General features: G+C 39.6%; 1 protein-coding gene across 1 annotated transcript in view; it reads right to left on the reverse strand.

Annotated features, from left to right (window-relative positions):
* The window catches only part of RNF145 (ring finger protein 145), a 58444-nt gene extending 44901 nt beyond the window's left edge, over nt 1-13543 (reverse strand). Inside the window, exons 1-2 of the mRNA XM_019433746.2 lie at nt 13436-13543; nt 7777-7979 (exon numbers count right to left, since the gene is read on the reverse strand). Of these exons, the coding sequence (XP_019289291.2) occupies nt 7777-7960 (184 nt within the window). The 5' untranslated portion in view covers nt 7961-7979; nt 13436-13543. The remainder of the gene's footprint in view (nt 1-7776; nt 7980-13435) is intronic.
* Nucleotides 13544-15394: the final 1851 nt, after the last annotated feature.

Consider the following 15394-nt stretch of genomic DNA (forward strand, 5'->3'; position numbering starts at 1 on the left):
GAAAACAAAAAACAAAACAACAAAAACCCTATGGCCCAATTATCCCCCTCCTTTTTCACACTGCAGTGGAAAGATAACTCAGTGATAACAAAAAATGTCACACAAGAATCTTAAGCAATTATGAATACTGCTAAAGCAAGAACAGTATGAATAATTTATCTAAATTATAACATGTATATAATCTAATTATTTGAAAAATACAAGCCAAAACTATTGCCCATGCAAATATGCATCACTATTCACTCTAAACAATCACAACAAACTCAACTGATGATGATGAAGATAACCCAACAATAATTTATAATTAAAATGCAAGACATGCAGCATTTAAAAATGATGACCTACCTAAAATAACATTAATGAATGTTCCTAACAAAATGCAGGGATTTCTGCTATTTAAAGGTTATTTTAGTAGTGAGGGGAAAAATGAGGACCTAGAATAAATCGGCAGCTTTGGTATGGAGTTGGCAGGGTCACCTATGAGAAACATATTTAAAGAAGTCTTAATAGTGATCTGTGAGTGGAGAACAAGGAAGTGAAAATGGTTCTGATGTTTCTAGCTTGGATAATCAAGATAATCACAACTTTACCATTAAGATAGGAAACAAGAGAAGGAGGAGGTTTGAGGTATAGATGATGAGTTCATGACCATAAACCGAAGTGTCTACAGAATACTTAGGTGGTGATGTCTAACAATAGTTAGAAATCCATTCAGTACCAGGCACTAGCTAGGCGCTAGGAATAACCCCATTCCTACCTTTAAGGAGCTCACAATCTAGTTAGGAAGATAGATGAGCCTAAGGATCCTTGGAATGCAGCATAGTAAGTGCTATGGGAGAGGTTATGAACTGGGTGCCATGAGATCAGAGGAAAGAACACTAACCCCAGACTACAGTGGTCAAAAAAGCAACGGAAAGTGGAGATAGGGATTTGCAACCAAAACTATATGAGATCACACAAACAACAAAACATGAAAATTAAACACAAATTCTAGGCTGTATCAACACTTAAGAAGTCTAAAGAAAAAACACAGCAAAAGAGTCAGAAGAAACGGTCAGAAAGTTAGAAGAATCCAGAAACACTGTTAAGAGGAAGCAGTCAACAATTCCATAAATATGAGATTATCTGCAGAATGACAACACAAATGAAGCCTGAGTTTTACATTTTAGGTCACTAATGATTTTAGTGATTGCAATTTCAGTGGAATTGGTCTCATAGCCAGTCTTTGCTTTCCACCTTTTACAAGGCTAATTCTGGCTCTCATTACCTCTTGCCTAAAATCCAAACTGGTCTTCTTACCCTTGGTTTCTCCCCTCCCCAATCCAGTGGCCTGTAGAACACTGCCTAGTCAATCTTCTTAAGTGCAGTTCACCTGCTCTAAATTCCTCACTGACCTATCACTACCTACCAAATTATGAATACCTAATATATGTATTCAGGTCTTTTCACAAATTCCCCTACTATAACTTTTCAATATTACTTCTATTTCCCCTTTTATAACCTATACTTTGCAAAACAGTTCTATAATTAGCATTCCAATTATATTTAGACAATCACTTCTTTTTGCTATTCTCAGACAAAACCCACCCTGGAAAGCTTCTCAATTTGAAGGTACAATTATATTCCATAAACATGAACTTTACCGTTCCCTACCTTGATTTTTAAGCTCTTAATAATAATTAAAGGATATAAAAGGGGGGGGGGGTCACAATATCAATAAAAGAGACAAAATACCTAGGAATGAACTGAACAATAAATGCCCAAGACCTATATAATAAAAACTTTAAAACACTCCAGGACTCAAAAGAAACCTGGAACATAGGGAGGCTTTCTGTGTTCATACATGGAGAAGAGTTAACATCTTTAAGCTACCTCTTCATCTTAACTTAAACTAAGTATCTAAAGTTCATATAGCCAACAATATCAGAAAAACTCTGAGGGATAAATAAAAAACAATGAAGGGACTAAGTGTAGACAGTACAATATAGTCTAAATACTCATTATGACCACACACTTAAAAAACAGGAATAAATATCAGAAATGGAACCAAATATATGGGAGAACTTAGTATATAATGATTAGCCAGGAAAAGATGAACTATTTAATAAATACATGGAAACCACCAGATAGTTATCTAGGGGAAAAAATTATACCTACAACACACTGTACATGCAGATAAATTCCTAAGTGGAGCAAAGATGTAAATGTAAAAAATGAAATAAAAATAATGAAGTAAAATATGATAGAGAAGCCTTTTCTAATTGAGTCAAAATTCTAAGTTCTAAAAGAAAAAACAATAGGGGTGTCTGGGTGGCTCAGTTGGCTAAGCGCCCCACTTCGGCTCAGGTCATGATCTCACAGTTCACGAGTTCAAGCCCCACACTGGACTCTCTGCTGTCAGCACAGAGCTCGCTTCGGATCCTCTGTCCCCTTCAATCTCTACCCCTCCCCAGCTCATTCTCTCTCTCTCTCTCTCTCTCTCTCTCTCAAAATAAATTAACTCTCTGACCTCAGTCGTAGCAATCTCTTACTCGACACATCCCCAAAGGCAAGGGAATTAAAAGCAAAGATAAACTACTGGGACCTTATGAAGATAAAAAGCTTCTGCACAGCAAAGGAAACAACCAACAAAACTAAAAGGCAACCAACGGAATGGGAAAAGATATTTGCAAATGACATATAGGACAAAGGGCTAGTATCCAAAATCTATAAAGAGCTCACCAAACTCCACACCCGAAAAACAAATAACCCAGTGAAGAAATGGGCAGAAAACATGAATAGACACTTCTCTAAAGAAGACATCCGGATGGCCAACAGGCACATGAAAAGATGCTCAACGTCGCTCCTCATCAGGGAAATACAAATCAAAAGCACACTCAGATACCACCTCACGGCAGTCAGAGTGGCCAAAATGAACAAATCAGGAGACTATAGATGCTGGAGAGGATGTGGAGAAACAGGAACCCTCTTGCACTGTTGGTGGGAATGCAAATTGGTGCAGCCGCTCTGGAAAACAGTGTGGAGGTTCCTCAGAAAATTAAAAATAGACCTACCCTATGACCCAGCAATAGCACTGCTAGGAATTTATCCAAGGGATACAGGAGTACTCATGCATAGGGGCACTTGTACCCCAATGTTTATAGCAGCACTCTCAACAATAGCCAAACTATGGAAAAAGCCTAAATGTCCATCAACTGATGAATGGATAAAGAAATTGTGGTTTACATACACAGTAGAATACTACGTGGCAATGAGAAAGAATGAAATATGGCCCTTTGTAGCCACGTGGATGGAACTGGAGAGTGTGATGCTAAGTGAAATAAGCCATACAGAGAAAGACAGATACCATATGGTTTCACTCTTATGTGGATCCTGAGAAACTTAACAGAAACCCATGGGGGAGGGGAAGGAAAAAAAAAAAAAAAGAGGTTAGAGTGGGAGAGAGCCAAAACATAAGAGACTGTTAAAAACTGAGAACAAACTGAGGGTTGATGGTGGGTGGGAGGGAGGGGAGGGTGGGTGATGGGTATTGAGGAGGGCACCTTTTGGGATGAGCACTGGGTGTTGTATGGAAACCAATTTGACAATAAATTTCATATATTGGAAAAAAAAATTAAAATACAAACAATAAAAAAATAAACTTAAAAAAAAGAAAAAACAATAAATTCAATCTCATTAAAAACAAATTCTGCAAGTCAAAAAAATCATAAGCCAAAATCAAGACAAGCACAACTGGAAACAGTAATTTTAACTCATCATAAAGGGTTAATTTCCCTAATGTATACCAAACTCCCACAAATTGGCAAGAAAAGGCTAAAATCCAGAGAAGGCCAGCCTAACTACTCTCTGTTGGTGCTGTGTCTCCCTTCAGCTAGAGCTGTAGCCCCAATAAAGCCTTGCCTGTGCCTTTGGGAAAAAAAAAGGGGGAGGGGAGAGGCTAAAATCCCACAGAAAAGTGGGCAAAGGACATGATCTGACAACTCACAGAAGAGGAAACACACGTTTTTTCATCAACATGTGAATAAATACAATCTCACTCACAGTAAGAGAAATACGAATTAAAACTTATGTTAAAAAACATCCATTTTTCATGTACTGGAATAACCAAATGTAAGAATTTGATAACACGGTTTTTGATAAGGATGTAAGACTGTAGGAACTCTCAACCACTGTCTGTAAAACCCCATAGAGAGTAATATCGATCCATTATTACAGACATATATACTCTTTAACACAGCAACTTCACTTCTAGCAATTTATCTCAAGGCTATATTTGTATCTGTCAAAATTATGGCTATATAAAATTATTTAGTGCAACACTGAATGAAATAGCAGACGAAACTAAAGTGTTCACCAATAGAGCATCAATTCTGTGGTATGGCCATACAAGGATACTACACCACTACGAAACAGAATTAGGAGGCCTAGGGGGAGAAGGAGGCCTTAACATTTAATCAGAATCTTAAAATTTGGCAGAACAGGAAGTGTCAACATAAAAACACAGAGTACAAAGCTTTATTTCATGAATATCTAAAAGCAGTAGTTATGGCTCTGTGATACATCATAAAGTTAAAATAAACAACAGGTTCAAGACACTGTAAATCTACTTCTGAAATCATTGTTGCACTATATGCTAATTAACTTGGATATAAATTTAAAAATTAAATAAAAATTAAAAAAAAAGAACACTGTATATTATCCCATCATCTGTATAAAGAGAACATACATATATTTATACTTATTTATGTTTATTTACCAATATACCTTTATATTGACTTATGTATACATAAAAATATCTCTAGAATTTTTCACAAGTTAATAAAAATAGCTACTTGCTGGGGCTTAAGAGAACTTAGTAGTTGGCAAACAGAAGGATGATACTTTTCACTGTACACTTTCTATGCTTTGATTTTACTTTTTATTTATTTTATTTTTTTTAATATATGAAATTTATTGTCAAATTGGTTTCCATACAACACCCAGTGCTCATCCCAAAAGGTGCCCTCCTCAATACCCATCACCCACCCTCCCCTCCCTCCCACCCCCCATCAACCCTCAGTTTGTTCTCAGTTTTTAACAGTCTCTTATGTTTTGGCTCTCTCCCACTCTAACCTCTTTTTTTTTTTTTTTTTTCCTTCCCTTCCCCCATGGGTTTCTGTTAAGTTTCTTAGGATCCACATAAGAGTGAAACCATATGGTATCTGTCTTTCTCTGTATGGCTTATTTCACTTAGCATCACACTCTCCAGTTCCATCCACGTGGCTACAAAAGGCCATATTTCATTCTTTCTCATTGCCAAGTAGTATTCCATTGTGTATGTAAACCACAATTTCTTTATCCATTCATCAGTTGATGGACATTTAGGCTCTTTCCATAATTTGGCTATTGTTGAGAGTGCTGCTATAAACATTGGGGTACAAGTGCCCCTATGCATGAGTACTCCTGTATCCCTTGGATAAATTCCTAGCAGTGCTATTGCTGGGTCATAGGGTAGGTCTATTTTTAATTTTCTGAGGAACCTCCACACTGCTTTCCAGAGCGGCTGCACCAATTTGCATTCCCACCAACAGTGCAAGAGGGTTCCTGTTTCTCCACATCCTCTCCAGCATCTATAGTCTCCTGATTTGTGTGTTTTGATTTTTTTAACATACAATAAATGTATAAATACATTACTAATTTTTAAAAAGACTTTTAAAGATGTATTTAAGGGTGAAAGTTTATAAACTGGAACATTATGTAAACACTCCTTAATACTTTGACCCAGATGTTACTCTAACCAAAAAACTGCTCAAGCTGTAACTATCTACTCATGTAATCACTGAGTTAATTCTACCATAGCATGTAATAAGTGTATTTAAGAAGACTCAGTTGAATTCCCAAAGTTATAAGCCAGAGTATGAATTTCAAATGTATTAAAACCCACTCAACTTCTAAAATTAATGTTTCTGATTATTAGGCAGCTGTTTTTAAAATAAATATTTCAATCTACTCAGAAATAATATATGTGATAAGCACATTTTTTAAAGCACAGTGTGAATTATTCTGCTGATTAAGCTAAAAATCTAAGCCAAGTACCCGATTGTTCTTCTACAACAGATTGGAATTATTTTCCATGAATTGGCTAACATACAAAGCTTTTAGTAAAGGGCTGAGAATTATAGTGCTTTGCAGCATAAAAGAACATTCTCATTTCAAAGAATTTCCCAAGGTAATGCCATCTAAGAGAGATGAATTTATTGTACCCAGATGTTTTACTTCTAGTGCACTGCCTTTTCTACTATACTTCTTCCCACAATGGCTTACTTGGGAATCTCTTAGAGATATAAGGGGTTTTCAGGGCTGAGCTTTGGAACCCAAAAAGTCCTTCCATAGATAAAAATAAATCTCACTGAGACAGGACAAACCCTTCACAATTCTATAAAATATATACTTCTTGATGGACAACTCTAATAATAATATTATTAAACCACTATCATCAAACCACATCTTGAGTTATGTTACAGTAATGCCAAATGAAACATTATTGCTATGATTACATATAAACCAAAAATTAATCTAAAAATCAAGGATCATGGGGAGCCTGGGTGGCTCAGTTGGTTAAGTGGCAGACTTCGGCTTAGGTCATGATCTCACAGTCTGTGAGTTCAAGCCCCGCGTCGGGCTCTGTGCTGACAGCTCAGAGCCCGGATCCTGTTTCAGATTCTGTGTCTCCCTCTCTCTGACCCTCCCCCGTTCATGCTCTGTCTCTCTCTGTCTCAAAAATAAACAAATATTAAAAAAAAAAAATAATAATAAAAAAAATAAATAAATATCAAGGATCATCACTGTCATACTAGATGAATTTTTACCTGTTTCCTGCCTGTATTTCTTTTCCTTATTTTAAGATTCTATTTTTTTTTTTTTTTTTAATGTTTATTTTTGAGAGAGAGAGAGACAGAGCTTGAGCAGGGGAGGGGCAAAGAGACAGGGAGATACAGAACTGGAAACAAGTTCCAGGCTCCGTGCTGTCAGCACAGAGCCCACCATGGGGCTCAAATTCATGAACTGTGAGATCATGACCTGAGCCAAAGTCGGAGGCTTAATCGAGTGAGCCAACCAGGCCAGGTGCCCCTTGAGATTTTATTTTAAGTAATCTCTGCACCCAACATGAGGCTCAAACTCACAACCCCAAGATCAAGAGTAGCATGTGCTACTGACTGAGCCAGCCAGGTGCCCTTCCTGCTTGTATTTCTTGACTTCTACCTCTTTAACCTCAACATTACTTTAACCACTAACTCCAAATCATATCAATTATATTTCAAGGAATATATATATTTTTAATATTACAAATGTCATTTCCAACATTTCATTTAACTGAAATAAATGCCTTATGTTCCACTGATACTAATGTTCTGGAACAATAAAGAATATTGCATTTAGGAAGCCTCCCTTCTTTGTTATTAACAAAACCCTTAATAGACAAATTAGAACAGACCAAATGTCTGGAAAATTTGTTCTCATTTACATTTTATCATATTAAAATCTAAAATGTTTTCTTCTGCCTTCTAGTTTCATCCAGTAAAATAAACCCAAAACTGTCTGTTCTCCTCTAGCCCTAATAATTCATATGCAATGGTAAGACATATTACAAACAAGATTCATAAACATTCATCAATGACTGTATCACTGTCATTTCAACGTAACCAAACCTCACTTTACTAAAATTCAAAATCATCTTACAAAGATATAAATCAGAATGCTCACTAACAGATTAGCAAAGGTGATATAGACACTTACCTACATAATGCATATTAAGAGCCAAATACTTATACTGGAAAAGAGGGTTGTTACTGAGGCTACTTCTTTGGATCTGCTGGAAGAAGGAGCTGACATCCCATCTGTACAGGACATCCAACAGCATGATGCTTGGCACCCTCAGGGCCACATTTAACACTGCCTCCAGTTTTTCCTTTGCAGCCATGTTTTTTCTTGGAGCAGACCTAAAATTCAGGAGATATAACATATAAAAAAAAATAAGTCACCTCAAACAGCTTCTAGATATCCTCTTAGGAATCTAATGGATTGCCATATCTATACAAACACTACATAACAATGTATAAAACTCCTCAGCCACAGCTACTACTTCTAGGCTTTGATGAAGCAATCTTTATATTGGGTTTTCACACTGACCCTTCCTTACAGGTCTTCCCAGTCTGCATAAGTGGTAAGGCCTCAAACTTTATTTTTAAAAGCTTAACTCCAACTCTAGGCACTAGCAACAAAACACCCTAATAATACTACAGCTTTTGTCCAATTAACTTGAAAGGAAAAATTCACTCCTATAAAAGTGAGATTTATGTAGGTCTTAAAAAAGAGCAAAATTTAACTGATTAAAAAAAAAAAAGCCTAAGCTATTCAACAAAAATTTGCTAACTACACATTTAGTTTGCAGCACCTCAAAGACTTATCCTTTTCTATATTACTTGCAATCAAAATTGAAGTACTGAATTTACATGATGTAGATACAATTCAGAGAAACTCACGATACAGGTAAAGAAAACATTGTTCACCATATTATTTCCTTGAATCATTAAACTCTTCATTTGATATTCCCATAATCTGCCTTCAAAGTGGGAAACAATTGCAACATCAAATTCTTCCTGTGATATACAGATACACTGGCACATGGAGTCTGCAGCCCCTGTCTGTGCTCAGCTGTTGATGACTAGTACGAATAGAATTAAAAAAAAAAAAAAAAAAAAAGGAAATGAAAGATCTCCAGGACAATCTATTATTTAGAAGGACAATTCTGTGCAACACTGCTTTGTATGATAGTACTGCAAATTAATCCAAGGAATTATAAGAATCAGGCAAACAAGTGTGTTAAAGACAATTTTAAAAGTAATGATAATTCTGGATTGTTGGCTCTGACAATATCCTTTTAAGAATTTTGCTGAGAAAGCTAAACACATTTCCAGCTTTGGCAGTAATCTCAGACATTACAGGACAAATGAAAACATTTATTTCTGAAGAAAATTACAGTGACAGATTACTATGCTATGGTTAAATATTTGTCAGTATTTCCATTTTACCCTCTAATTTTCATAGCTTCCTAGCTTAGATAGTTTAAAAAAAAAAAAAAGAGCTCAACTTGGCAAACCATTAATAGAAGTTTGTCAATCACTGAAAAACTGATACATTATATCAATCATTGAATGATCATAAATCATTCCCATTACTTAAAAGTTATCCTAAGAATGCACAATTAACATATTTTTTAATAAGTATTGTAATTCTGATTACTTTAAATGAACAAGATCACTTTAATAATTTTCCTACATAAGAAATAAATATTGTCAGAATTAAAACCTAACCGTTGTGTCCTATGGGGGGAAAAAAAGCACTGAAAAATTAAAACTCTACTCAACATTTAGTGCAAATTACACCATTCAGGAATTTCAATTTCTCAAAGCTCATGAGAGAAAAAAAAAAATCTTGAGAAGAAATAATACCAAAATATCACATTAACATCCTTCCAACAATAAGGCTAAGGTGACTTTTATTTCCTTTTCTGTTTGCCAAATGTTGTAGAATATTATTGGGGATTAAAAAAAGAAATTCTTTATAAAAAGTATAATATGCCTAAGCTATCTAGATGACTTAAGGAAATATATAGAACATAACTACTTACTAAGGTGGTCAGATAAACAGTCAAACTCAGTTGGGAGTTTATTTCAAAGTACACGAATAATGGATTTTTCTCACAAAACACTAGTCCTGTGTGAAAATCATTATGGACTAAGAAAACAATATCACTGACAGGCTTTATACTATAATGGAATATACTTTTTTCATATTCTAGAATCCAATATAAATCACTACTGCTTTTGTAGGGACTATTACTAAGTTAGTACTTGTGGCCCATATTTATTTCATCTGAGTTAGAGTCTTCCTCCTTTTTTAATGTTTTGCTGTTTTTACATGTACCCATTTTTACCATTTATTGCAGCTCTCAAAGGGGTAAAGAAAAAAAAAATTTAAGTAAACCAATAACCACTCCTGCATCAAGATATGAAATCAAGATACGAACAACTAACAAGAAAAAAAACCTCCTTAATTCTTCTGGAGATTCAACTCTATTACAGAAGAGGGCCATTAGCATAATGGTACAAATTCCCTCTCAATAACCACTATTCCTGCCTCATATAGAAAAAGGGAAATCTTGAGTTCCTAAAGCTCTCAATACAGAATATCCGAGACTGATCCCCAAATTCTACTGCATAGTAAATCCAAGACCCAAATGTCTGAATTAAGGAGGACCTTTTATAGAACGAAATATGCCCACTTAATAACAACCCCACTGCTTATAAACATTTATTTCTGTGAGTTATATTTTAGCAAGTCATTGGCAAGCTGGGCCTGTAAGTGGACATAGAGGAAACAAATTCATGGAAAACCAGATCTAAAATATTACCCACAAAAGCTGTGGAAAGACACATACACATACACACACACACACACACACACACACACACACACACTCCCCAGCCCAACTTTGTGATTTCTAAAGTGTAAGTGCCACATGATAGGGTGATCACCATCACAAATACCACACACTACACTCCAGCACCACACACTAAATTAACATCTAAACAAAATGTGGAAACATTTATCTTGTTTAAAATCACTGAAGTCACTCACATTTGCTAAGCCACTCATTAGAAGCATGAAGTAAAAATGGAGCTTTCTCCCCTGGCATAAAAAGATTATTGTATTTCTATGATGTTTGGTTGAAGCCTAATTTATCTTTTTCCTAGATTTATTATCAGAGCTAATGAGTATATTCCAAGTCAGAGGAAGCTTAAAATTCTCTTAAAATCATAGTAATACCAAATTATCCTCAAAAATAAGTAAAGGAGCTGAACACAAAGATGACACTCCTAAGGCCAAATATTGAAGTTATTTCCTGTCATGTTCAATTACACATATTTTCCCCTCCATGAAAGATTTTTATATGTCCTCCTCGAAATGTTAACAGAACTGGGAAAGTAATATGCCAACACAATGTCTCAGCAAGTAATGTAAACTAAATGTGACTCAAGCTTAAAGATGTTTTACACAGTGAAACACCTTAAAAAAAAATCCCTTCCAAAAATGGCAAAAAACAAAACAAAACAAAACAAAAACTCAACAAAGCTAACCAAAAACAGGACCACAATGATTTCATTAGATGACTTTCCCAGGCTTGGAAGCAGCAATCACTACTTACACAGTAATGTCCTGTACAAGTATAACGTTGCACAGCTCACCATTCATATTTGTGGGTTAGGAAACACAGTCTCATTCTACACCTTCCTGGAAACACTTTGATTTTTGTTTTATGAAGAAATCACACAAATCATCCGGAATATGGAAAATGTATGTTTTTAAAGTAATAGCTTGTCTGTTGAAGAATTAAGAAAAAGAAACAGAAAATGGGATCTTACCAAAAAAAAGAAGGCTATTCATATCTCCTTTTTAAAAAGGCAGGTAAACTCCCTTTTTAAAAAGGCAAATAAAAAATAAGAAATAAATGAGAAAATCATATGACCCAATTTTAAATTCAGTATGATAGATAATTTAAGGCTGAAAGTTTCTACACCTTTCTTCCGCTTCGAAAGAAAAAAAATAAATCACCATTAATCTCCTTTCTTTGTCCAATCCAATGGAAAAAAAAAAATTCTACCATCTGCTAAAACCAATCTCAAGAAAAATTTTCTGGCTGTCCATACATTAGGATGGTAACCCCTGAAAATGTTATAGGGCAAAGCTAGAGCCTAAAATCATAAGTAAACTCAGCCAAAACTGAGATACCCAGGAGGAGAACGCACCTCTTACATAAGCATTGGCACATGTTTTAAATATAGCTGGTCCTCCCCACTCCCACACTATTGCTAGCTAACTTTGTATGTACCTGGTTTCCACATAAACTACTAGCAATTCTGTGGCTTCTCATCTCCAAAGTGGCAAAGATACAGAATCCACTCTGAATAACAGGACCATCTTTCAACTCTTAAGGAGCCAGACAGAGGGAATAAAAACTGTTCTCTCTGCCATTGGGCGCTCAGCCTGGGTCACGACTGCAGCACCGACAGCTCATCCTTTGGGCATGATTCAAGATTCAGTAGAAGAGCACAGTCCGCATTTTAAAAAATAAAAAGGCACACAATCCTCTCCTTTCCTTTCAAACTAGTTTCCTGTTTACTGCAGACAGCGATGCAAAGCCATCCATTAATCTTTGATGCCTTCTCACTGCAAAGCCCCCTTCCTCTCTCCCCGCACCTCCTCCCCCGCCCTCCACGCCTGCTGATCTCAGCCGCGTTTGAACTATAGTAACCCCAACCCAGCTCGCTGCAAAGCAGGCAGCGCAGCAGCAGGGCCGCTGCCGCCGCGGGGCTAGGGGATTACGTTCGCAAAAACTCTGCCAGTAAAGAGGCCCGTGCCAGGGAGCTCCCCTCTTGTCTGGCCAAGGGTGCTGGCTCCGCCGCGCCACGCACCGAAAAGCTTCCAAAGAAAGACACGGGCCAAGTTCATCATCCCCGAGCAGAAAGGGGACTCATTCCTAAAGGGAAGGCAAGGGTCCTGGGTGGGAAAAGCAAAACAGGAGTGGGGTGGAGAAGGGATGGCAGCCGAGAGAGGACGCGATGGGGACAAAAAGGAAGGGATAGAGAACGCTCTCACAGTGAAAAAGGACAGATGGGATGCAGAGCAAATGGGCCCCCATTCGAAGAATGGCTTGGCAGGCCTTTCCGCACCCCCAAACAACCTCAAACCACATGAAAGAAGGAAAGAGGAGGCTGAGTTTGGGGCTGCGTAGACCAAAGGATAAGTCAAAAGGAAAGAGGGAGGGAAGCTTAGAAGCAAAGCGGACAAAGACGCAAAAGAGGGAAAGTTGGAAGTGGGAACTAGAGAAAAGGGGCTGGAAAGGAGCACCTAGGAAGGGGCAGCTCAGGAAGCTGCTTAGAAAAGACCTCGAAAGGGGGTCCTAGGGATGCGATGGGGCAGAGCTCAGAGAGAGAGAGCATCTTAGGAATGCCAGGGGAGGTAAGGGATGTCTCCGGGAGGGTGGGCAATTAAGGAGGCGGCGCTCAAGGGCCTGGAGCTGGCGGAGGGGACTCTGTACGGGGAAGGGGGGTGGGAAGGGAGGGCAGAGAGTCGGAGAGAGCTGGTGGGGGGCCAACAGGTCTGCAAGAGGGGCAGCTGGTTAGGAGGGAGGGGACGCCAGGGGAGAAGAGGGGATGTGGACGCCGCCGAGACTGGGAAGAAGGTGGGAGATGAACCGAGGAAGGGGCGGGGGAGGGGGGAGAGGAAGAAGCCGGCAAAAGAGTGGGGGAGGGGAGAAGGAAGGATGTGGGAAGCGAAGGGGGCGGGGGAGCCTGGATGAGAAGAGGCCAGCTAGGGCGGACGGCTCGGTCACCTCGGGCAGTGGCCTCTCTCCCTGCAGGGCGGCGGCGCCGCCGGCGGGCAGGCGAGCTCCGCAACTCCCCGGCTCTCTCGCCCGCCCTCCCGTTCTTCTCGGGCGGCGGCGGCGGGGGCCGGGACGGCGCGGCTCACAGCGGCGGCTCCTCCGCGCCGGGCCTTGGTTGCAGCGTCTTGGGAGGCGGCGGCAGCGGCGGCGGCAGCGACCCGACCCGTGCGGTCACCATCGTCCGCGGCGGCAGGCGCTCGCGGGCCGAGCCCCTCAGCAGCCGACGGCGGCCATGGCCTACTGCGCTCGCTCCTCCCGCCCCCGGCGCTCTGCGGCGGCCGCGGTCCGCTCTAGCTCTCTGCGCCTGCGCGCGCCGCGCCCCGCCCCCGCCCCCGCGCGCGCGCGCGCGCGCGCTCTTGCGCTCACTCACAATCGCACGGGCCGGGTGGTTCCCGCGCCGCCCCCAGTACGTGGGCGGGAGACGCAGTCCTCCTGCGGCCCACGCAGCCGGGCCCAAGCGTCTGTGGAGACGCTTACCACCCCGACCCTTGCACGCACACTGTGACACGCGCCATTCTGACACACGTGCGCTCTCACACTCCTCAAATACCAGAAGCCGCGAACGCTCACACCCACACTCACCTGCTGCGACCACGTGGGAGAATTGGAGGGGCTGATCTTCACCCGGTGCAACCGCAGTAGCAATGATGCCTGAATTTTTTTTAACTCCCTCACTGACTGGACTAGACTGTCAACTCCATGGCGTCAGGGACCAAGTCTGTGATGGCTCAGCAGTGCCTAGCATAGAATAGGCGCTCCATAAGCCTCTGTTGAATAAGTGACTGGATGCCTGAATAAGTGAATTGAAAACGTTCACTATCTTTAATTTTAAACTTCCACCCCTTAAAGAATTTGTTCAAAGAATTTTATTGTAATACGAAATTGAATAGTATTTGTGTGTTGCTTTTGGTCGAAGGTTCAAAATAGAGGTAAGTGGACACACCCCCCTCCCAAGGTGCCCCACTGACCAGCATCCCTACCTTAATTTAAATGGCAATATACCTTTTAGGGCTGGAACTGTTCCCCACTTACCCACAATACAAAGCCTGAAGCATGTCTCACGTGCACAGAACAAATCAAGGATGCTGCTAGTGTTTTTTGCTTTGGCAAGACACCTTATTCCCCAGTTTTTCTAGGACTTCACCGACTCTCTACAAATCCCTCACCCCCTGACACCCCTTCTCCAGGAAACAAAAAATCCTACACTATTCCTTGCTGTGTCTTTGGTCGGTAACTGGAGAGCCCGTAGCTACTAGAAACCAGTCTGGCCTTTGATGTTGGTAGTGCCTATACACACAAAGACACACACCCAGGAGTGGGTAAAATGTTGCAACTATCCTGGATCATCCTGAAATTGTGAAACCTCAACTTCGGCCTGTTACAAGAGAAATTAATGTATTTCAATGTAGATCTCTGTGTTGGGGGCCTTCCTTGGAAATTCAACTCTCTGGCCTCTGTGCTTTAAACATAAATCTCCAATACCTCACAACCTTTGTATCTTGCTAAAATTGTAAAAGAAAGCTTTCCTGGAGGCATCTGACATTCAAATTCTGAGTAACTTCCCTTCCACTAGTTTGATAGCTCTATAGAAATGAAGTTTTAAAAATTTCTGGGAAGTATGTTCATAACTCTCTGTAGACAGCTTTCATCCTGCTGCCTTAGACTAGAATAATCAGGCATGCTACATCCTAGAAAGGCCGTTTTATGAGTCTCTTTATACAGCCTGGTAAGTAAGAAATTAAATTACAGAGGCCGCATGACTAATGACTAGAACAGAAAACTGCCCAAGATAGCAAAGCCTTATACCTTGGTTTCCATCACCGCATTTTAACAACTTTACTACTGACTTCAGGCAAGAAAACATAAGGCCAGAAACAGATTGCAAAGAAGTCAAAATCTATATAACCT

Source organism: Panthera pardus, unplaced genomic scaffold (genome assembly GCF_024362965.1).
Source record: "Panthera pardus isolate Hobbes unplaced genomic scaffold, ASM2436296v1 HiC_scaffold_2, whole genome shotgun sequence".
Lineage (NCBI taxonomy): Eukaryota > Metazoa > Chordata > Mammalia > Carnivora > Felidae > Panthera > Panthera pardus.